Source organism: Manacus candei, unplaced genomic scaffold, assembly GCF_025592945.1.
Source record: "Manacus candei isolate 608988 ecotype Guabito, Panama unplaced genomic scaffold, ASM2559294v1 h1tg000018l, whole genome shotgun sequence".
In the NCBI taxonomy this organism is placed as follows: domain Eukaryota; kingdom Metazoa; phylum Chordata; class Aves; order Passeriformes; family Pipridae; genus Manacus; species Manacus candei.
This window is the reverse complement of record NW_026138066.1, coordinates 9,400,136-9,424,554: the sequence shown is the minus strand read 5'-3', so window position 1 is coordinate 9,424,554 and position 24,419 is coordinate 9,400,136. Positions and strand designations below refer to the sequence as shown.

Sequence of the window (24,419 nt, the reverse complement as noted above, 5' to 3'; positions counted from 1 at the left end):
TGGTCCTTACAGTGGACATGAGATGGAGAAAAGGAAGACCACACTGCTCTGGTGGTGATGCATGAGAAAGATAGGTGGAAGTTTCTGGCAGTCTCATGACAGTACAAGACTTTTGTAGATGCTGCCTCCAAACCACCCGAGCAAGTCTCTTCCAGACCTCTGCCTGGGACTTGACTGCTGCAGAGTTATTTAGGCTGCTTGTAGAGCAGCAAAGGAGTGGTGCCCAGAAGACGAGTTAAAAACCTTCCTGGAAAGCCTCAGAAACGTTCCAACTCATCTCCAGCACAGCCAACAGCCAGTGACGAGAGGAGCAGCTCATCGCCCCAGGAGGGGGGCTGTCTGGCACCCCCCAGCTTGGGACACTGGGAAAGGCACTGGCCACACAAACCCACCACCTCTCCCAGGCAGCTTTCAGCACTGACCACCACTTGTCTGGCCGCCCCCTTATTTTAAAGAATGTCAAATGTTCAGCCCGCCAGAACACAGAGTTATAATTTGGCACAGCAGGGCGCAGATGGGTTGGTGCACTTGCTGTGATGTTGGTAAATTAGCATGTAAACATGTTTTGACTGAAAAAAAACTGCAGAGCCATGCTCAGGAGAAGTTCCTGGGTGGCATTTAGAGTGCTAGGCAATCCATCTGGATGTGGCCACACTGACTGGGAGGGAAGAAGCATCATAATAAACATAAAAGGTCTGACGTGGCTTGCAGGGAGAAAGCCTGTCTTGAACTGCTCTCTTTTTCTGATGAAGAAGCTGCATGCTCTGGAGAAGAACACATTTTCTGGGTGCAAAGACATCAGACAAACAAAAGTTCTGCTTTCTGCCTCAGCTCTGGCATGACATTACAGGGACATAAGAATCCCAATACCTCTTATACAGTAATCTGGAAATAATAGAAGCTTAATTTCCAGAGATATTCTTTAAACCAGCCCCAGTCTGCCTCAATGATTATGGCTGCAGGAAGTATATGCACAATATTCTGTTAGATATGGAGTGTATCCCTAACAGCAGCAAGGAAAAAAATAAATGTTCTATTCACCTCCAGTTACCTCCATAAGGCTAATTCACAGAAAGTCCATGTATAACATTCATGCCCTTAGGTGTTTGGAAAGCATCTGTTTGAGCAAGGGATGCTAGCACTGAACCAAATCTGCAAACACACCTGTGAGACACTCGAATTATCCCTCTGGCATCACCAAGAGCTTGCACAGTACCCATGCGAGGGCTGCCTTAATCCATGCGCTCCCCTGCACCTTTGTGCTTATGCTCGTGGACTGCAAACACGGAGAGTCAGTGCTCATGGGGCATGATGTCCCCTCTCCTCACATGTCACCAGGCCCAGGGGAGGTAGAGCTGGGCCAGTGGGCTGTGGGTATGGTAGCCAGGGCAAGCCTGCACTGCTGTGCTGCTCTTGTGTCATGGGGACACATGGCACAAGGGAAGCAACTTCCACGCATGGAGTAGGGGCTTCCAGGATCATCAACAAAAGACCCCAACTGACAAGCTACTTCTATTAGGAGAGCACAGATCCTCTTCTCTTTCTTCTCTGTATGATAAATAACTGGTTTCATCAGCCCTGTCCTCTTTCTTCTTTAAAACAAAAGTAGGTGCAATGAGTACTCAACCCGTCAGCCAATATACATGCTCAGCACAGAAATCATGGAATCATAGAATGGTTTGCATTGGAAGGGACCTTAAAGATCATCCAGTTCCAACCCCACTGCCATGGGCAGGGACACCTTCCGCTAGACCAGCTTGCTGGTCCGGAAGAAGCTATTTGTGAAGAGCTTGTGTTGTCTCTTCTGGAGACAACTTTCTTCTTTCTTTTGTCTACTTTTCTCTCTTGGTGCAAAGGAATAAATCCAAGCTGCTTCAGAGGAATTCTTCGGTGTTTTCCTCTGGATTTCTGTGAAGGAGGCATCAGAGGTACAGCAGGGGGCTGCACAACTTCTGTCAGGCTGGAAAATGATCTGCACAGGTGAGGAATAGGAAAAGATGCTCAGTTATCAAGCCCAAGGAGCTCTTCCCTGGGTACAGGTGACACTAGACTGCAGCCCCTGGAAGAAAAGGTGCAGAACAGTGGCCTGAGCATGGAAAAGGCATTAACCGGGATGGGTAAGGGATTTGAAATGATTGGGATGGTCTGAAGGAGTGCCATGATTCAAAACTTAAAACTGTTCCTGCAGGTCCATTATCTAGGTGAAGCAGAAGTTATGACACATTATGCAGCTTTGCAGACAGGCTAGTATTTCACATTAAATTCATGGGACTTCTTCAGGCTATCCTGCAAAATGGCTCCTGTATGGAGCAATTTTCTAGGATAGGAAGAAATCAAAGAAATTCAGCTCAGATCTTCCCGTGAGAGACCTCAGTGGAGCTGATTTAGCAAATATTGTAATGCTGGTAGAATGTCTTGGAAACCAGGAAGCCATCCTTCAGATGAACAAATATGCCTGAGCCCAAATCCCCTGTGATATGAGTGAACCCAGGAACTTTTTGGGGTATCACTGTTCAAGAGAGGCCTTGAGCTACAAACCTGGGAGCTGGCTTTTACCTTCAACCCAAAAATGGGCTCAGTATCACTGACAGCATGCCAAAGAAAGACACTAGGATACTGTAATGGCAAATTCCTCCAAATCCTCTGGCTGAGCTTGTGCCTCTGAATCAAGACATAACAAGCAAAGAAAGCCAAGCCACACTTTGGATGGAGATGGCTTCCTATCTGGAGCAGGAAGAAGAGCAGGTCCTATGGGACCCTTGGGGACAGGTGGGCAAGGGACTGGGTGTAAGAAAGAAGGAGACAAGTGATGAAGAAGAGACTTGGGTAAACAAACTAAAAAACATCCATGGGTAAATTCTGGAACTATCTGAATTATTTCCTTGGTATCACATTACACATATTTCTCTCAAGCCCCTTGGGAAAATAAGACATGCAATTTCTTTCTGGATCATCCTGGAAAAGGCGAGGCTGAAGCCCCCTGGATTGGGTGTGGGGTCACCTCAGGGAGGGTGGGGAGGGGGTCAGGCACTGTACGAAATCCCTGTGTCAAAGCGCCTGGGGGCCCAAGTGATGCACAAGGCACTCACTGTATGTCTGCATTGTCTCCTTCATAAAAGGGGCTGGGACTGGTAAAAAGGAGACAGTTTCCAGGATACTGGCCAGCAGCTGCTGGAATGCCCCGACTCCCCCAGCCCCCACACACTGGGGGGAGGAGAAATGCATTTGTGCCCTTTTTATTTCAGGGGTAAAAACAAGGGAGGTTTTCCTTTGAGGAGCCAGTTCTCAACTCCTTCACCACTTTTCCCCACTTTAACAATTCTCAGCTGTACATGATAAGGAATTTTGAGATGGACAAGTCCTGACTGCCCAGGGTATAGGGATGAGAAAAATCACTACAAATGCTAAGGTCTGCAAGCTGCTGGAGTTTTTGTCCACATCTGCTCTGGCCCAGAGACCTTTATGCACTGTTCACCTGTGGGATGGAATGGTTGGCAGTTTATATTTAATTTGTAATAGTGCCTTAGGCCAGGGCTGGAGAGTGTCAGAATATTAAAGACGGATAAGTGTGATGGATGTGTGCTTTGACACCTCCGAAAACAAGGTTGGAATTAAAGGTTAAATGGACCACAGGCTAATGCAGAAAGATAAAAAGGGTATTCACACTGTACATACAGACAGTGAGGGACCAAGAGGCAAATTTCAGGTTTGGGTTGGGTCAAAAGGTAACCCTAAATACACTGATACTTTTCCAGGAGCTCCATAAAAGTTTCTGCTCCATCCCCAGGACACAATACTGCTGTGATAAGCTCTGTGCCTCCTCAGGGCAAGGTCACCTTGCTCTCGGTGTTGTCATCACTTGGCTTACTGTAGCCACCAAATGGAGAGCCAGTTCTGCAGCACCGCAGGTATGTCCTCTGTGTCCAAGGTCAGGCCGTGGGAACAGACTTCTTTTGTTGCCTTCTGGGAAGAACCATAAAACCCAGCCCACTCTGGTTACTGTAAAACCATCTCTAAGGCATTATTATTATGGGATCACACCAAGGGAAGAAATGACTCTCCAAAGGGGTTTGTATTGGGCTCTGATGGTGGTATGGGTTAGGGTTTTTTTGGATAAAGGAAGTCCTCGTGATGAGGTCCTTGATGGTCCCACCCTACAGGGCTGGGAGGATTTTCTTGGCTTGAACACCCACAGAAAGGGAAGCTCTGGGGCAGGAAGGGAGAAGTGTTTTTAAAATCTTTTGTGAGTCTTCTCTTTCTCTGAGGGAACTGAAGGCCTGTTTTTGAGGAGACCTGGGTTGGCAAGCCACCAGCACTTTAATGATCGCAGACACAACCATTCAGGCCACTCTTTCTATTCAAGGAATTATGGAGTCCCACACAATACTGACCTCCCAGCATCTTCCTGTGCCACCTCCTGCTCATCAAAAAGGGGTAATCAAAGCCATCCCCCCTCATCCAAGAGAAGAAGCACTAGTTAGTGCAGCACTATTGCTTTTGGGCACAGCTTTTTGGGCTTCTATGAGCTGTCAGAATAGGAAAGACACTTTGTTGTAGGTCTGGTCCCCCACCCAGGCTATACTGTGGTCACATTCCTTCTGGCCACAAAGAGCTGGGGCCAGGGGGGCAGGGCAGGGGGTTAGGCAGTGGAGGTGGGGTACTGCTTTAAGTACAAAATGAGGCAGCAATTTTATTTTGTGTATTATCAAAATAATACATTTCTGGAATATTTCCATGTTGCTAAATTTAGATGGTATGGCCTGGAGCTGTTTTCAAGGGGTATCATTTTTGTTGAGGATTTGGCAATATTTTTTTCCAGCCCACTTCTGTTCTCCCTGAACTTGAGGAGCAGGAGAACTGGTCTAACTTGAACCAACGCTGGGGCAGGACTGTGGACTTTCAGCCAGAAGAACTCTGTCTCACAAATCTTGAGAAATCTATCTGAGGGTTGGTTTGGTTTTTTTTAAAAAAACTAGGCAGGACATTCTGAGGTTAAATTCTATGCATTTATAGGAACTCTGGTAAAGCAATTAAGGTCCGAGATTTGACTTGCATTAGCATAGTTATAACCTGGTGGGGAATGTTTTCCATACTCCTTGTGTCTATTTTTGTAATGATACTAATCCTTTACATTTCTGTATCACTTTTCATTACGGGAGCTAGATCCCAAGCTGCTTTACATATGCAGGACAAAAATACAGACAGACAGGATGGTGATATACCTAAAACAGACTGGAAAGCGATGTGATAAATGCAATGTCTTGAATACTTTTGACAGTCTTGCCTCCTTTTCACCCCTGTGCCTGTACACTAGGGAATACAGAAACTCTTCAGGCTGCTTTCAAGTGTGCACGTGTGCACATATGCACAAACACACATACACCTGTTTACCACAAACTTACCTCCTCTTTCCCCTTTCCCTTTCTCAAGAAGCAGAATTTGACAATAATTATAGGAACAGAAATCTTCAGTACTGGGTAGATGAAGCTAAATGATGAAAATAAAAGGGTTTTTCAGCCAGATTTGTGAAAACGTGAATTTTTATCCCTAGGTTTTTTTTAAATCATAGCTGCATTGCTGCACAGAACTTGTGAAATCTTAAAAGGTCACCACTGTGTAAAAAAAGCTAATTCATAATAACTTATTGCCCGTTACCACTATGTTAAAAGATCTGGGACTTCTTAGCAGGAAACATAGACAAAACTTTGCAATTTAACCAGCAAATTCCTAAGTTCAAGCTTGAAGTCCAAAACTTCCCATTATATTTAAATGAGTTGGGTACAGAAATATTTCTCTTAGTGGGAGCCTTACATATCACCTTCAGCCAACTGAAAGCATGAAATGACTCATGACAATCATTGAATATTTTTGAAAAGGAATTCCTTGAAAAAAGAAATTATGATTTAAGAACTCCCATGTTACTAAAAATCAGTATTAGAGTGTTATTATTTGACCAATCTTATTTTTAGGCAAATGACGTGCTTGTAGCTCAGTATTGTCCTGTATTATCAGAAGTAAAAATTGGTTTTATTTAAAAAAAAAGTTGATAATTTCCTCTGAACAGTATAAAACAGTAATCCTGTCAAATCAGTCCATAATTAGACCTGAATAATGACATTATTGTTATACAAAGAACCATTTCAGATGTATTAAGAGGATTCCATTCAGTATTAACCACAGTTTTTCTCTTTCTTCATCTTAAAATTTTTGGAGACAGGATGTTCAGGCAGATTTGGCTGTCAAGCAAATGGGAGAAAAAACAATGCAATTTTGTGACTCCTAACATGTCCTCTGTGACTTACTTTTTTGGTGAAATATGCATGTCACAATCCTCTCACATAGAACTGCTGTACATAGGGTTACATGTGTTTTGTGCAAGACAGCACGAAGCACTGTTAGCTCTTGGAACGGACTGAAATATGGACAAAACACACCAATGACTTTGAAAAGCGGCATGAGCTACTTCACAAATGTACCTAAGATATCTAACAAACGCAACAAGAACAACTTTGTTATGCTGACTAGTCCAGGAAGCGATGCTTTTAGCATTTGTGGTTAATAGGAGCCTTAGCTGTGCTTGATCACTTCCCCAATAAGCTGTTTAAACATGAGGCATTAGGCTAGAAAGCTGAGCACTTTCACAGAGGATGGGGGTTAACAATTCTCAGCACTAAATCCTGTTTGATCTACTGAGAAATTCAATCCAGCAAGAGCACAATTTTACTTAATAGCATGTCGGGAGGGGAGGTTGCCAGACTTGGGATGTTTTCCTCCTGGCTGAGATTGGGCTGCCAGAGCTGGCCCGTATGCCACTGCATGGAGTTCTGCTGTCCCCTTTCCTCATGGTCCTGCTCCCTTTTGCAGTGTGTTTAATACAGGCACATTTATCCATGTGTGAGCTTCTTATTTTCTGGCAGCTGCTGTAGATGAGTAGGTGAGTTGTGGATGCATTTTTGGAAGTCTCCCAAGGCACAGATACTCCCAGCCCACAAGAAGGAGCCTCATTCTCCAGGTGGAGGTTCCCAGCTGAGAAATGTACCATTAATGACTGAAGAGAAGCCAAGTTTTTCCCTAGTGTGCTGATGCACAGGTACATTCACTGATGTGCATGCTTCTGAGGGCTGCCTGTCAAAGCCAAGAGCACAAGGCAGCTATAGTGACAGTATTTTCCTCTTGTACACATCTTCCACATGGTGATTCACTGCGTGCTTCCTTGCAGTGTGCTAGAGCTGTATCTTGGAGAAGAATGGAAAATTTGTCAAAATGTTGCCACTTTAGCAGAAAGCTGGGTGAGTTCCCTTGCTTTTAATAGAATGTACCTTTCTTTTACTGCTGCTAATGCAGAAAGCAGCTGATCATATTCTATGGGACTCACATTATTTTTATAGTACTTTGTCTTTGGAACAAACCAGAGACATATTGCATGTCAAGAACCGCAAGGGTTTTATGGCGGAAGACAAACCATGGATTACCATGGGTGCTGTTTCCTTCCTCCAGGCCTCTGAGAGAAGCTGATTGCTATACTGTACCATCAGAGACATAGTAGCTCCCTGAAAATAGAAAGGATTGCCCTTTGTCACTTTAAAGTGCATTCAACATGCACTTGCCTATTTGAGTTGTTAGAGCATTTTGTCATGCACTTGTGCAGCACCTCATCCTAATCCACAACTGCAGCTCTTTGCTGTAATACAAAGTGATGATAAATTAATGTCTGGCTTTGCAATACTGCTACAGTCTCCAATTCTGAGAAAGTACTTTCATTTGGAGAAGAGAAATCAAATGGTAGATTCCACTGTCTCTCACCCTTCCTGTCCGTGAACAAGCTAGTCCTTGTTGTAAACCCTGTGTAACTTGCTCTGGGGGAGGAGGCACTATAGAAACACCCCCACCCTTAAAATAAAGGCAGTAAAATAAAGGCAGTTATTTCTTGAGGATTTTTTCTAGTAAACTGTTTCAAAGGGAGAAGGAATGGGTTTCTCGAAAAACAAATACAAAAGTTTCACAGGTAGCAAGAACCAGAGTAGGCAGAAGTGAAATGCATTGCAAACATGATGCTTCTAAACACAAAATCACCAACACAGAACCAAAAAAACACTGTTATTCAGCTTCCAAAGTCTGAGACTGTCTCTGTACATGATAAAGAGTAGACAGACAGAATCCCTGGATAACCAGCTTCATCAGCTGTGCTCTCACAAGGCAAACTCTGCTTTCTCAGGCTGCTCAGCCTGAACTCACATAACACCCTGGCTGAGACCAAGAAGATGACTTGCATTGCTCAGAAGTACCTTACCAAAAATAAACATCCACGGAGCCATGGAGCCACTTCTCTTCAGTGCTGCTCTCAAGGGCTTGCTGAGTTTCCTGGAGACACAAAAATCAACTGCCAAGTAGCACTCCTGGCCCGCTGGAGTGGTTGCATTGGTACGCTCTCTTAGAAAGGACCGCGTGCTGCTGCCTTTAGGCTGGGAAAGTTTCCAAGTATGTATTTCTGCTCATGCTACAAAGAGCCATGGCAGGCAAGGGTTAGCAATGTTCTTTCCTTGGTTTTCACATCATACACATATCAGGGTATAGTAATGAATTCATACACTAATTTTATGCAGTGCCCTCACAGGCTTAGTAAAAAGAGCAAAGGCAGGGAGCCTTGGTAAGCAGATCTGACACCTGCAAACTTGTAGGTATGGGCACAGAGCAAGGATAAATGAAAGGGGTATCCCATCATGTCTAGAAACTGCTAAGTTATAGACAGCAGAGGGACAGCCAAGACAGCAGGATGTGTGGAGTACTTACATGAGGGGAGGAGTGAAGACAGTGTGGGTAGCCATAGGTTCTCTTTATATATCCCAGCTGCTGTTTCCTTGGCAAGCTCAGCTCACAGACCACGAAGTCTGTATGACAGAACAGCAGCTGGGAGATATAAAGGCAGAGATTTGAATGTAGTGTGTATTTTAAAACATGAAAACACTGCAGCAGAGTCCAACCCTTCCTTGTCCTTTCCTCTGACTACCTTCAGCACCATTAATCTCAAGTTAAAACTAGATTGGCCTTTGAGCTTGGGCTTTCCTCTCTGATTACAGTGTTTGGACTACACGGTGCCAGCTAAGCCCCAGATGCTAGAGTTGTGCATCAAAGGCACTCTCATTCCCAGATGGAGGATGCTATGTTAAGGGACTGCCACCTGCCAGCGTCCTCAAGGAACTGCAAAAACACTTCACAGAGGCTGAGGTTAGTGAGACTTGTGGGTGCACCCAGGAAAGAGAGATCAGATCTGGTTGAGCCAGATTGGTGCTGGCGACTGAACTATCTGGTGTTAAGGGGCTGTTACCGTGACAAACACGAGGTCAGTAGAACATATGATATGACAAACACCTTATCAGGGATTTTCCCACTCAGTTAAAAAGTTGTTCTTCCTTTGAGAAAAATCCCACTGTTTTCCCTCTCTTACTTCAAGTTGGCTGAAGACAGCTGACCTAGTTGTACTTAGTCATGGTCCCTTTTTCAGTAAGAGCAAAGCTCTTGACTTGTGAAGATACACCCAGGGAGGCAAGTGTCACCTTGTCTCCACTCTTCTGGTTAAGTAGAGAAGACCAAAGGTGAAAACTGTACTGAAGAGTGGTGTGGGATGAAAAGAACAATAAAATAAACCTCCCTTGGCCAAGACCTTGTAACCCAACTTCTTTAATTTTGAAGTCTTCAATGTTGCCTCCTTACCTGTGCTACTCTTACCTTTTTTCTGTGTTGTGACAAGCTGGCAGATGAAAAAGCAAGTAGTAAGTAATTTCTCTAAGATTTCAGAAGACTTCAGTTGTCCTACCCTTTGGAGATGGTCCTTTGCTAGCCAATATCATAGGAAACAAACTTCTATACTTTTGTTTGAAAAGAGACCTGCATAAACAAGACATATTTGAGGCCTAGCTGAGCTTGAGAGTCTTTTGCCAATAGCTATTGCTATGCTTAGTGGGTGAAGGAATCTTGACCAGGCAGCAGTAAGCTTGCTTATCTTTTCATAATTTATCTAGAAATTTTCAGACAAAGGAAAGCTCAAGAGAGATTGAGAGCTGGAGAGATCAGGTCCCTTTTAGTGTTCAGAGCCAGCACAAACAGTGGTTTAAGGTCCTGAACCACAACACTAACACACCTTCAGGTGTGACCTCTTAGGACCATTGCTAGATGTGACAGTTTGGCTAAGCCTGCTGGGTGCCCTATGTGCACTCATATATTAAGGCTACGAGGAAGCTGATCAATGAATACCAAATGAACATTTCTTTCAAGAAAGATATGAAAAAAGCCTACTCTGCCATTTATGCAAGTCATCTGACAGGAACCAACCTGGGGCCAGAGCTGGTGACCTAGACGTGAAGGCAACTGTGTACCCCACTGCAGATTATCTGTGATTCCCAGATCCCTCTATTCCCCAAACATTAGGAAACTGAATTCAGTAGGAGGACTGCTGATGCCTTACCAGTCTGTGTGTGCATCATCAATCACCAGGAGGATCTTGGGTTTCTGGGCCACAGGTGGTGTGGGGCTGACCGAGTGATCGATCAGTCCTGCAGCCGCTTGTGTGGTTTGCTTCATGGCACTGGAGATGGAGCTGAAGATGCTGGTGCCAGTGGAGGAAGAGTGTGAGGGTTGAGGTGGCTGTGGATGCTTTCTCTCCGTGGCAGGAGAAACTGGGGAGCTCGTGGAGCTGTCAGGGCGCTGCAAGTCCATCATGTAGCCATTGGGCAAATTTGCCACAAAACTACTGTCTGAGAGACGCCGCCGGAGGAAATTCATTGTTGCAGCGTTGTATGGAAACTTTCTCAGCAAGAGTAAGGCTGAACAATGGTGTCACCAGTCCTGGGGGATGTCTCTGTGTCTGTGTGGGTACCTCCTTACAGTCCAGGCAGACAGGCTTTCTCCGTTGAAATCCTGATGGAGAAATATACCTTATTTTTTCAGCTGTATTTTCTTTCTTTCCTATGGGAAGAGAATCAAAGACATATATGTGAGATACATACTGTGAGACTGAGATAAGAAAAACCGTGTTGGCTTCTTAGATGGGTACCTTAATCAACAAGAGAAGAAAGGACTACTGGTTGCTATGCAGTATGCTACACTGGTACAGTTCAAACAGGTAGGACAAAATATGTTTCACAACTCTCATCCCCCAACATTTTCTGGTCAGTACTACCAGCTTGCACTACCTTAGGGGCTAACAATTCTATAACTATTCAGTGTGGAGAAAGAAAAAATTACTCTGATCATAAATGTTAATTTTAAAAAGAGAGACATTAATTTCTGGTATTTTGTGTGTTAAAAATAACACGTTTGTTATAGAATAATCAGCAAATGATGCAAATGAATGAAGTTGTATTATCTTTGGCAGGTTTGTAAGCAGGGCTCTGAACTTAAGGAATCCTAAATTCATATAGCGTGTAAACAATAAATAGTAGAAAAATCCCTATACACCTTTTGATCAAGTGCAGTGGCAGCTTCAAACTACTCGTTTCGGTCCCTTCTGCTCTCTGCACTTAAAATTTGACTCTGAGCCAAGTGCGTGCTGGTGGTTGGTTGCTAGATACTAGCAGGCTATCTGATTTTGCAAGTTCACTTATAGGATTTTTGCAGGTACTCAAAACTAGAAGTTTGGCTGTCTAATCTTCACATATTTTTTTTCCCTCTCTTGTCTTTTTTTAGGAAGAAAGATCTCTCATTCCACTCATCACTTCAAGTGAGAAAACGAACATTGTGAAATGTATTTGACTCTTCTCCCTTGACCACAGTATGATGTCTTTGTTTTTACTCCGAATACTAAGTATTTCAGCAGTTAAATAATCTCATAGTTTAAAGAATTTTTCACCTTTAGGCACATCCCAGAAAACAGATTTCCACAGTAATTTCCCAAGAAATTTTTATCTGCTGAGACAGCTTTTGAGTCTTGTTTGATGAGATTTAGGGGAAAAACAAAAGAAAATTATTGCTGGTAAAAAAGATATGTTTTTCAAGACATACATATCTGCAGTAATGAAAATAGGAGTTCTCCCATACATTAAGTGAAATGAGTCACATGCACTCTTCATATAATTGTTTAAATCATTCCCTAACTACATCAAGTCTTTTTGAATGACCTCCTACAAATACTGGAGCTCCTTGCCTTCAGACAGTTTGGTCTCCCTTACTGTTCATGCTCTTGTCCCAAACTCTCTTTGCCTTCTCATGGCAGAAAACTGTCTTTTCCAGCTGGCCCAAGAGAGCTCAATGTCTGTGAATCTCCATCCTGGAGCTGTGGGTAAGAGCTCGTGGAGCAACCAAATAGCTGTCTTATAATAAGTTCTCATTTATTGTCACGTATAGGGATTTACAAAGCTTTACAGATGGAGGATTCGAACCTACCCATGTCTGTCCCCCTCATGGCCCCCAAACCTTTAGGGAAGCTCAGATGAGCCTACATGCAAATAATCAAGCTGCAAAGAGCCCCTTGGCACATGTGCCCCAAATCTCGTCATCCATCACCACCCCGACCCCATGGGCATAGGATTCATCTGGAGCAGAGGGCTCCCTGCTGAAGCTGCTGACATTGGCTTATTAAAGTAATTTTTCTTTTGATTTCTCAACCCTGGCAGTACAAGTCCTCTGACTTTGCTGGAGCCTGGAGGTAGTCTTTTCCCAGGGCATAGCTCAGGAAATCTTTAATGACTTCCTGCCACATTTACAGTCGATAACGTATCTTGAGGCATTGTGCTGATTTCCTGCCTGGTCCTGGCACGCCCGGTGACTGCACAACATCAGCGAACACACACACCACTGAGCACTTTGGTAGCACTGACTTGTTTTTGCAGCACTCGTTCCAAAAAGAAGGTAACAGTATCCATGAGTTATGAGCTACCTGCTCACCTCATATATACACACACACAGCATTTGGCCTACTCCTGTCCTACCGCAGTAACTGCAAGTGCCAGCACAGAGCCGTCCGCTGTTTACTGTCCAGGATGATCCTAGTGGTAGAGCCTACAGGAGTTTTGGGGGATTTATACACTACAGACTGGGTAAAAATGTGCTGCGCTGTTCTCTGCTCAGGAAACTGTGTGTTCTACCTTGCTTGCCACAAATAAGCAAAATCCCCTCACTTGAATGACAGTCCACTTAAGAGTAGGTCCAGTCTGGGTTAAGAGGAACATCCCAGAGATCTGTTTACTGTCAGAAGGGATCCAAATGAGTATCCCATTACTGTGTACAGCAATTACATATGCTCTCTTCTAGGACTTTGGTGTTAACTGGCCAGACGTGGGATATAAGTTCAATACTGGTCTTGGGAGAAGCGTCTTTACACAAGATGCCTGCCCCTTGCACACTTTGCACTGCATCGCAGAGCTGCTGGTTCCTGCTGTGGCAGCTCTCAGCCACGGGAGGGAACCTAGCCCCAGCCATACAGGCTGGACCAGGCTCTTTTCACAAGCCTTGGGACAGGTCCATCAGGACTTGCATGCTTGTGAAGGTGCGTATCCCACACTGCCAAGTGCTTGCATGGCTGCTTTCTCCTCTGTGAGACTTGCACTCTCCAAATGAACAGGGGTATCTTGCAAAGCATCAGCCAGTAAAGCTAAGGGCAAGTATCTCTGCTCTGCCCTGCACTGAGGGAAGAAGGGCATGGAGGCATGTGGCATAGGGTGTACCAAGGCTGGGTAGGGTCAGAGTACTCCGTGATGTGCCTGGAAGACACACAGGTTTCCTCTGCAACCAGGCTTCCCAAATTGTGACCAGTGCTCACACTAAACAATATATCATACTTATTGCAAGGCTATGATCACTCTCTTCTTGGACCCTTTCAAACAGCAATATTTACAGTGACCCATCATTTTTTTCCAATAGGGATTTAGTAGTGGAAGATGTTGCCCGAGAGACACTGGGAGCTGGTAAAATTCTCTTGTCTAGAGAATTTTGGGACATTGCACTTAGTCTGGCCTTTCCCTCTGCTGGCTGGCACTGTCTCCACTAGCTGCTAAGACTGGGCTGCATGCTGTTGGCTTGGGAAGGAAGGAGAGAAAACCTAAGCAGCTGATGTCATGAGGAAATCTCCCTCTGGCAAAGTATGCAGAGGCTAAATTCAAACAGCATGACAGTGCTGCAGCAGAGAGTAATGCCTGGCTCCACTCCGGGGTTCCTGTCAGGATCTTCAACTTTAGGTATCTTACAGTGATGGCACAGGCTGTCCTCCTCTCATTACATACATTTTTCTAATCATCTGAGTAATGTAATTAAAAGAGATTTTATTTTTTTTAAATGAGGTTATTGGTGGCTTTGCTGTATTGATTTGTCAATTGCTATTAGTACTGCCACAGAGGAGATCTTTTCTGCAATGGGAGCAGTGTAACCTCCCAGCAGTTTATGCTGCTCTGATTACTGGAAAACCTCACGGCCTGCTTCTGCATCCTGCACACTTGCTGTTATTTAACTTTCAGCAGTAGGCATTTTCATACAGGCACAGGCTGAGTGGGTTAGGACCTAGTTTTCCTACTGCTTGAAACTCCCTTTGGACTTCCTGAAGGCTCAGCACGTCAGGCCAAATCTGGCTCTGTGCAGCTCTCATGCAGCACTGCATCCACCCAGTGCACAGAGAACCTACCCTAGCAAGCGAGTGGGGCTGTAACTTCAACAAAGCCAGGAGCCTGCATCTCCATCAGAAATAAGACAGATCTGCTAAGCTGTATTTTATCACTCCAGAGCCACAGGTAAGAGAGGTGCTGGCTCTACACCATCAAGTTGTACCTTGCTCGTGTACACCAATGTCTTCCTATGCATCACAGGGAGATACATCACCTACGTAATGGCTGTGCCAGGCACAAACTTACCCACAAGAAGGTAGCCCCCCGCACAGCTGAAATACAGACTATGGCCTGATTCCAGGCAAGGCAACAGTTCTCGGGGAGTTCCTCTAGTTGCAATACAAGCAGCTGCTTCTCACCCTGCAGGAGTAATCTGCTGCTGTGTGAAACAGATGCTCCTGAAAGCTAGCTGGGAAAACAGGGCATCTGGGCTGTGAAGCTGCAGGATGGGGATCTGGGCTATATTTCAGAATCGGGAAATAATAAATGAGGCATAGCACAATGAGTGAGTCCCAAGGAAAGGGAGCAGGCAAGAAAGAGAGTGAGAGGAGGAGAGGAGGAGAAGGCATAAGCAGAAAGGGAGGAATTAAGCAGGAATCAGCTTAACCAGGAGACAGTGCAGGAACACAGAAATCCTAAAAATGTGAGCACCGCCAGGAATCAAAAGGAAACAATGTCAGCAACTAAATGAAGCAAGAGTAAGGTCAATTAGAGTTGACCTTGAAAACAACAGCAAAGAGGCTGGCACCATCAGCCACTTACACTCAGTTAAACTTCCTGGCTGATATTTTTGGAAGAGCAAGGGAGGATATGCAATCTACTCACTTAGCACATTGACAGCAGCCAGGCACCTACCTGCTTTCTCTCAAGGATATAGTACATGGAGATACAACTTATCTCAGAAAACCTGTTGACATGTGTTGGAAAACAAGAACAAAATGTTCACTTAAACCTCTTGTCGGGTTACTTTCTGATGTGCGGTAGCATCCAGAGGGAATCAAACTCAACTGGCTCATAGCTGATAGCTGTTAACCACGCTTAGATTTCCCCCAGCTTGTTATCTTATGCTGTTAGGTAATGAACTGACACGACCATGCCAGCTGGTGTCTGATTACTACTCTTGACAGCCTCAACAGAGCAATGCTGGGGGTGGCAAGATGGAAAACCAACATGGGAAGATTATCCTCCCACCTCACCACAAGGGACTTCACACTTATTTCTGCCCCATGGTGGATGGTAAGGTGAGGGAATACTCCTCACCTGGCAACAGCCATTGACTGATACCTCTCACATACATTTTGTGAATAGTCTTCAGCATACCTTCAAGTTTTAAGACATTCCCATGGGTCCCTTTCTGCCTTCAGGCATATTGACACAATATGGGAGTCAGCTTCTGTGGAGGGACAGCAGTATTAGGGAGCTCCAAATCCAGCTGGATGGTTTTCCTCTTACAGTTTATTTTTATAAAGTGTATTTTCCACATTTCTAGTATATTTTAAAAAAAGGGAAAAGAAGAGATTATTTATTATTGTCAAGCTTTCAGTGTTTCACTTTGAATGGCTTCAGCATTTCCAAGCTTGCCACAGCTTAGCATTTCTTGGGAAGAACTGAAAGTAGAATAAAACAAGATATTTACCTCATTTGCCAGAGTTCTGGACTCAAGAGGTTCACGTGTTTAAACATTTCTTGGTATTTTTCAGCATCAGCTGAAATTCCATAAATTGGAAAATTACAACAACATGGGTTAGAAAATAGAAAAGGAAAAGGATGCCCCACCAAATACTATTTTTTTAAACCTGAAGCATATACAAAAAGCATAAGAATCAGAAAGACTGTAAGTCATCCAAAAGAACAGAGGAAAACAGAGTTTCTATGCTGGTATTCAGTTTGCTGGGAGCTTTCCCAAGCATCAGCAACACAATACAGCTCCAGTGTAGACACTGGTTTAAATTTTCCAGAGCATGTAAAACTACATGCAAATTCCACCTAAAATCAGAGGGGTTTATGCATCCCAGTGCCACATACACTTCTGAAAGTCGCGTATCTACTGTGACCGACAGCAGCAGAGTCATACTGTATCTTTTGAGCTGGTTACCAGAAGTCAGGACCCTGCAGCTGGAGGAGGTGCCAGGGCAGGGGAGCAGAAACAGCATGCCATCAGGACAATGATGCTATCTGGGGCCTGAGTCTCCTGCTATGTGTTAGACGGTTTCTTGCCAGAATCGTAGAATCACAGAATTGCCTGGGTTGGAGAGGACCTTGAAGATCATCTAGTTCCAACTTCCCTGTGCACGGGGACACCTTTCACTAGACCAGATTGCTCAGAGCTCCACCTAGTCTGGCCTTGAACACTTCCAGGGGTGGGACATCACCAGCTTCTCTGAGCAGCCTGTTTCAGTGTGTCACTAACCTCATAGTAAAGAGTTTTTTCCTAATATCTAATCTAAACCTACTGTCTTTTAGTTTTTCTAAACATGTGCTCTTTCAGAATTCCATTTACTTCCTAAATTCTTTATTACCTTTCACAGCAGCAGTGATTTCCTTTGGAACTGTGTTCTTTAAGGATTTTTGCAAGAAGTCAGTGTCTTGTGTGTTCAATTTATCTATTTAGAGAGATCGTCAGAGATGGCAGGATGTTTCTTTGTCAGAAGCAAATCACTTCACAATGTTCAACATGCTTCATCAGGCCCCTGATTCATATAAAGGTGCAACGATTCCATTGTCTTATTGCCGCATTCCTGTAAACCTATTAAAAAAATCCTCTCATCTTGCTTGGGTGGCTATTTAACCGGAAGTCTAGGCTTCACAAATCTTATTTGTATTTTCAGTTTGCAAAGCTGTCAGTGCTTTCTATATAGCAGCTTCATGATAGGGGGTTTGTTTTATCTCCTGAAGATAATGGGTGTGCACATACCAAATTGAGTGCAAATGGAACCATTTCCCAAGAGCTCCACCCTGCACAGAAAATGAGTCAGTCTGTTTCCTCTGTTGCCTATTATTTTGTCATGACAAGTGAGGAAAAGAAGATGGGGTAAAAAAAAATCTAAAATGACAAAATATCACTGTAAGATGATCAGACTTTCAAGTAGATTGCGAAGGACAATGATTAAAGCCATGAAAAATAGTGAAAAATTTTCTAGTGAAAAATTATGATAATACTCTCTGGCTTTAATATCTCCCAGAACAAATTTTTATGTGCTACTTCTTGGAAACAATATATTATTTCCTCATTTTATTCTCGCTTTGGAAATCCTGTTGACACCTAATAGCTGCGATGTTCTCTCAGTGGTAATATCCCCTTGTCAATGAGCTTATGGAAGCCTTTTGTAGCCTGTCTCTGTTCAGTATCAATGCTTGCTTATCAGCAAAGCCAGACCCAGCTCAACTGGAACAGGCAGTATGAGGAAAGAAATCCTGTGCTAATCCTTGAATACTATAGAGCCATCTCCATCTGAAAGTCAGTTGAGTTGCCATACTGTCTCCATCTCTTATTTCCCAAGAGTATTGTGGTCATTCCCACCGCAAGCAACAGTGACACTAATGCTTCCATTAAGGCTGATACTTACACACTTACACTTACTCCTCACCATTATAGTAGAGAAAAGCAGGAGACAGCAGTACAAACCTGAGAATTTGTAGAGATAAATGCTTTGCATATTAAGTAGATGAAGTTGTAAGAAGGAAGGCTCTAAAGCCCCCGTCTCTTTCCTTCCCAAGCTTGGATTTGATGCAGTTCGTGTTGTGTGTTATAAGACATACTTCGAGTTTCCTGCAGCAACTGTACAAGTCCTGATTTCAGGGTGATAAGAGTGAAACTGGCACCAGACAGGCCATTAATAGAGCAGGGATTTCCTTCAGCTGAGAGATATACTGCTTTGAAGAGTGCTGATCTGAATAAAATCAAGAAGCTGGGTGTATTTAATATGTAGGGCCTGCCAATATGCATTAGGGCTCATCCAGATAAGAGATGCCTGAGGGACTGACAACTCACAGGGTCTCAGAGGAAACTACAGCAGCTTGCCCAGTGCTAATGGAGCTCCTGTCCTGATTATGATCACATACTCTTCTTCATTGCTATGCCATTTTCTTTCTACTGTATTTCACTTCTGCCACAATAGACTGGTTATTCAAAATGCAGGTAAACAAAATATTTCATTACTACAGAGTGAACTAGACATGTTGTGGGAAAAAAGTGCTATGGGTTGTGAAAGGGAAGAAACAATTAACTAAGAAATTATAATATACATAAAATAGATAATTATCAATTAACTGATGACTATAAGAAGGATTTTCTGTTTGGAATGCAAATTGTATGACTTTTGATATGTTTATAAGAAAAAAATCGATTGCATAATTCCAAATAACAAATCTTCAAACACAACTTCATAATTCCTGCAATGCTTCAATGCTTCTAATTCATTTTAAGATGTCACAAAAATTCCTAGATTTTTTATGCTTCTGGGGGCTAGAAAGTTTTCCTTCAAACATCTGAAGTCTTCAAACATCTGAAGTTTTGCTGCCATTTGCACCCACTTCTGGTCTCCCTCTTGCATAATTTTCTGCCTGTTTGCCTATCCATTCTTTGTACTGAAACTGGATGGTGTACAAGCTCTCTATAACTGGCTTCAGACACCAGAAACTATGTTTAGGCAAAAGTACCAGAAAATATGAGTGTGGGAACCAGATTAGATTCTGGACCCAGACAAAGTCCTGAGAGATCAGACTAATGGGCTGGGCCCAGGGATGGAAATAAAGCACAGTATGATTTTAACAAAGTCTTCTGTTATCATCTTGGGGGACGGTCACTCACTGTCAGTACCTTGGTTTCCTCACTTAAGAAGACAAGCTTTCTTTTGCAGAGTGCAGGGAAATTGCAAGGCTCTGCTCACACACCTCTATGCTGCTCAGCATGAGCAGCTTCAAGAGCTCTGGTTCCCCTGCTGATCAATAGCTGAATTACAAAGCTTTTAAGGGTTACAAAATTGGTCAGCCTTATTTAAGAACCCAACCACCAAATCTTTCAAGGGCTGGCAAATATGTAGCCACCATGACTGCGGAGGAAATAAGGTTTCTTGAAGGAAAAGAATGTGTCGCTTAGAACTGTTTTGTAACAGGGAACATAAAGGACGAATCTGCACAGCTATTGTGGGTTCTCCTTCTCCTATGCTTTCTGAACTTCTTTCACAAGGAAAGAAGAGAAGGAAGGGGAAGAGGATGTGGTGGGGGGAAACAGTTTTGCCCCTGAAGTTATAAAATGGTAAAACCCCAGGGAGTGGTGACCCTTGAGGTTTTTACCCAATGAGAGCTTTTGCAAAATATAAACATATCACAAGCAGAACGGGAGAGAAGGTAGTTGTAGTTGTTGTTGAGGAAGTAGCCATGTTGTAAAGCCACGAGGAGTGAGGGCAGGAGCCCCCTGGGGGGGGCTCTGCTAGCCCCCCCAGCCCCAGCTGGGGGCTGCAGGGACTTGGAACAGTGTTAGACTGGGCTAAATGCCTGTAGCTAGAAAGCTGAAGGAGTTTTCTCCACCTTGAGTGGGCAACAGGAGCAGCAGCAGAGACAGCAGTGAACAGAGGCTATGGCTGAAAGCCAACAGATAAGAACTGAACTGGAGGAGCAGCAAACAGCATGCAGCCAAGGAAGACACAGAGTTGTCTGAAGAGAGAGAGCCAGCAGCAGAGAGAGCAGACCTAAGCTCTACAGTCAGAGTTTTTGGGGTAAGAACTGAACCAAAAGATCCCAAACTCCTTGGAGACCCCTCACCTCCTAGAAGGGAGGCATGAAGTGCAGTGTGCACTGCAGGAAGGAGCTGAAAAGCTCAGAGAAGGAATGCAGAGAGGGTGACTTTGGCCCCCCTCCACTGCTTGAGACAGAGCTCTGCAAAGGGGACTTAAATCCCCTGAAGATACAGACCGTCACGAAGACCCCCGTGCTTCGTGGTACAACGTGGTGAAGCAACCATTGTCTGGGTGAATGCAGCCCACGGAAGAAGACCCTTGCTTGAAGATGAGTAGCCCAGGGGCTTGGATACCCCCTCGTGTGTACTGGCAGAGATCCAGCTACAGCTGCTGCATGAGAAGAAGAGAGTCTGATGCCTTAGACACTGCTGCTCTGAAAGTAGAAAAGATTTTTTCCTTCTTCCCTCCTGGACTTTTATTTGGAGGGGAAAAGAGATTTGATCCATTGTAAATACTTTTATGTCATGGTAGAGATAGCTAAGATTGTATATAATGTATTGTAGTATTTATTTTGTACAGTCATTGTAATATATTGCCTTTCCCCCATTCTGAGTCTTGTGTGGGGTCTGGAAAACCCATCTCACATTGGGTTGAGATGTGGGAGGGGGCTTGGACTAGGGAATTGGATTTTTGGGGTTCTCAAACCATGACAAGGGGAAGAGAGAGCATGTAGCAGCTCTGCAGCTGGACAGCCCAAGCAGGACACTGTGGGAGGAACTCAAGCCACACACATCGACATGAGCTCCTTCAGGGTACCCACACAAATATGGTGTGACTAACTGGTTACAAAGAGTGCGAGCATTGCAGCAGGCAGAACAGAAACAGGAACATCCTACAAACCACACACTGAAATTATCTGAGAGCCACACTGGGGCCTCCCTTTCTACTTTGTCCGGACTAGCAGGAGAGGTAGATTGTAGCTATTTATGTATAATTATATGATGATACAACTAATGATAAAAGCAACATTGTGAAGTATTTCTATTCCACTCTGGGACATCTGCATTTTTCAGAGCTAAGTGGTGCTGTCCCACATGACTGAAGCTTACCAAAAAAGGCCACTTTAACTGTGGATATGTATTTACAGAAAAAAAAAGAGTAGACTGCAAGAGTAGCTGAAGAATCCAAAACAGACTCCTCAGAGCTCTGAGTAACAGCTAGAGTGCTGCCTTGCTTTGCTAGGTTTATTTTCAGATCTTGCCCAGTCTGAGTGCCTGTGCCCCAGGATCATAAAGGCCAGAAGATTTAAAACTTTCTGGCCACCTGATAACAACTGCACTGCTTTGTCATCACTATGCAGGCACAGAACTGGTTAAGAAACCAAACCAAATCAAACCAAAGAACAAACCCCAGAGCAATTCTTAGCTTCAATATTTCAGAGACCGGCATGGATGACAAGGTGTTAACTACAGCTGGCTGAGGGAGTGTGTTTATTCCCTGCAGCTTTGCAGAAAGCTATACACTCACCCTGGCCTCCCCCTGTTCAGTTGATGAGCCAAATTCTGCCTGTGCTTACACTTGCATATCTTTTCCACAGGCTGGAGCTGAAGGGCAGAGCTGATGTTCCTGCATGTTGCAGTACAGTAGTCACTTCACTAAAACACACAGAACATTCTTCTTTATTTCAAGACTGTACACAAAACAAAATCGATCTTATGGGTTTTGTGGATAGAAAGAGTGGTTCCTTTCTCTATGTTTTTTTTTTCTTATGGACTTTTAACTTTGAACAAGTCACTAACTACATAAATAAAGCATGAAAAGGGTAAATTGGGTCAAGTCCGAGAGAGACTGAGATGTGCAGTGATATAAATGCAGATTGCAGAGATGTTCAATAATATACAAAGTAAGTACAGCAACCACAAAAATTTTAAATTGTCTACCTGAGAACCATATTACTTTTTAATATGGAAGAATATAGAGAGTTCTCAGCTCAACTGAGTACTGCTAATGTCACTGGACTCCTGTTTCAGAGCTGATCACTGAAGAAACTGTTGTTGATACACAGAAGGTGTTAATTATGTAAGAAAGTAGTGTATGAATGGTCTTTTATAAATAAACCACGTTAGACACAACAATCTCTGTCCCCTTTCCTGTCTACTTCAATTCAAAAGCGGTAACCAAACATGATGCAGTGACGGGTTGAGAATATCTGGTATCATCACTGTACTTCATCAAAGTATTGAATCACATTCACATTTTGGTGATAGGCCCTGCAAATCCACACGTATTTTCCTAAGAGGTGCAGGAACAACCCTAGTTAAATCACTTCATATGGGAATCCAAACGTAAAACCAAGGCAAGAGAGGATTGTTTTGTGAGCATGAATATTGTACACAGCATGATAACAAATATATAGAAGTCCTTCACTATTATCAGCTTAATCACTTGCTCTTGTCTCACTTCAGCTCTCCATCATTAGTATCTCATTTCTGAAAGAGGATAAATGCTTTGGATCTCTTCAATTAGTACTGAAGCACTGCAGAGCACTTCTAAAAAATCAAATGGATTTGAAGACTAGGATCATTGAGCTTGGCCTCCCACTAGTGCAGCTTCTGTAGTTTCTTCCAACTCCTCCTGTCATGAGTTTATAATTTCTGCTGGAAAAAACAACTCCAAGGCTAATTTGTAAATACTCACCAGCTGATCCAAACCAGTCTGGATCTAAGCCATAGCCACTGCAGCAAGAGCAAAGCAGCAGCTCCCCAAAAGCCTGAGTGAAGAAAACAGTGATTCCTCCCAACTTCAGCAAGGACTGCATGAGCATATGATACCCCGATCCAAAGACACTTGCTTAAACATCCCAGGAGAGCTCAGACGTTCATCTGTAAACCAGAAGCTCTCTCCTGGGCAGCTAGATCTTGAGCAGCAGCTGCTGACAGTGCATCATCTGCAGAGCTAGTCAGTGTCTGGCAGCAGTCCCTACCTGAGCTGATTTTTCAGTTTGTGCTGCCCTGAAAGTTGAACAAGAAACATTGCCAAGTGATGCAAGGGATGGCATCTGGTTTGTCAGCCTTGGCCCTGCCCTCCCTCTGCCTGTTCATCACTGCCCCTCATGGCAGAGCTCATCCCCTAGGGTTTCTGCCAGCCTTGGCCTACTAAGTTTTCTTTGCTAGCAAGCAGCAGTGTGGTTGCTGATCAAAATGTTGGTCTTGCTGGCATCTCCATGCAATCATAGCACCTGTTCGATGCTCCTTAATACTAATGAAGGAGCAGCAGGAACCTTTTGGCAAGAGAAACTGCTGGAAAACCTAGTTAGAAACTGAGTATTCCCGGCTAGTAAGTATAACAACTGCTCTGTGTTAGCAAAGGCAAGTGAGTTTTGCCAAGAGGAAATGCAGAACCTATTGTTAGTTTACATAGACACCCTAGTTGTATTTTGAGCTTCAGAAATGCTCTTTAGAGGCTCACAAAGATTTATTGCTGATGATTATTGGATAGGGACCTGAGCAATCTGACCTAGTGGAAGGTGTCCCTTCCTATGGCAGGGTTGGGAAGTGGGTGTGGAAATAGATAATCTTTAAAGTCCCTTCCAACTCAACCCATTCTATGATTCTATTATTATTTTACCTCCCCCATCAGCTGCTAGCCCTGACCCTACCATGAAACAGGCATGTGCTATGCTGTCTTTAAAAAATCAGAGTTTTCCTTACCTGCCCATAGCCTTTGATGCTCTATCACTAGGCATAAAAACATGCATTTAGGAGATTAGACAACTAAAGAGTCTATTCATTCTTCACCACCTACTCTGCTCTTGGAAAATATACTGGTCTTGCAGTACTGTATGAAGGTAACCAGCTATTGCTTCTATTCGTCCAAGGTACAGGAGGCTCTGGAGAAAGTTGCAGTTGTAGGTGCCTCACTGAGAATTTAACTCTGTTGGTGTTCTTTGTGTTTTGAAGCCAGAGGACAACCACCTCAGAACTACCTCAGGCTCTTCAGCAGATCCCGACCATCCAACAACCAGATGGAGAGAAGGGCAGACTAACAGAGGAGGAGCTGAAGGTGTAGGTTCTTCTTAACAGAAGCACCAAGATCTTTTCAGCCATAGCTATATGGGAGGAATGGGAGGAATTACAGTGCAGGAAGACATATG

The 24,419-nt window shown here is 43.9% G+C and overlaps 1 protein-coding gene across 1 annotated transcript in view; it reads right to left on the bottom strand.

The window, feature by feature from the left end:
• The window catches only part of SYN3 (synapsin III), a 201,240-nt gene that overhangs the window by 163,598 nt on the left and 13,223 nt on the right, over positions 1–24,419 (bottom strand). Inside the window, exon 3 of the mRNA XM_051784589.1 lies at positions 10,463–10,962. Within this exon, the coding sequence (XP_051640549.1) occupies positions 10,463–10,779 (317 nt within the window). The 5' untranslated portion in view covers positions 10,780–10,962. The remainder of the gene's footprint in view (positions 1–10,462; positions 10,963–24,419) is intronic.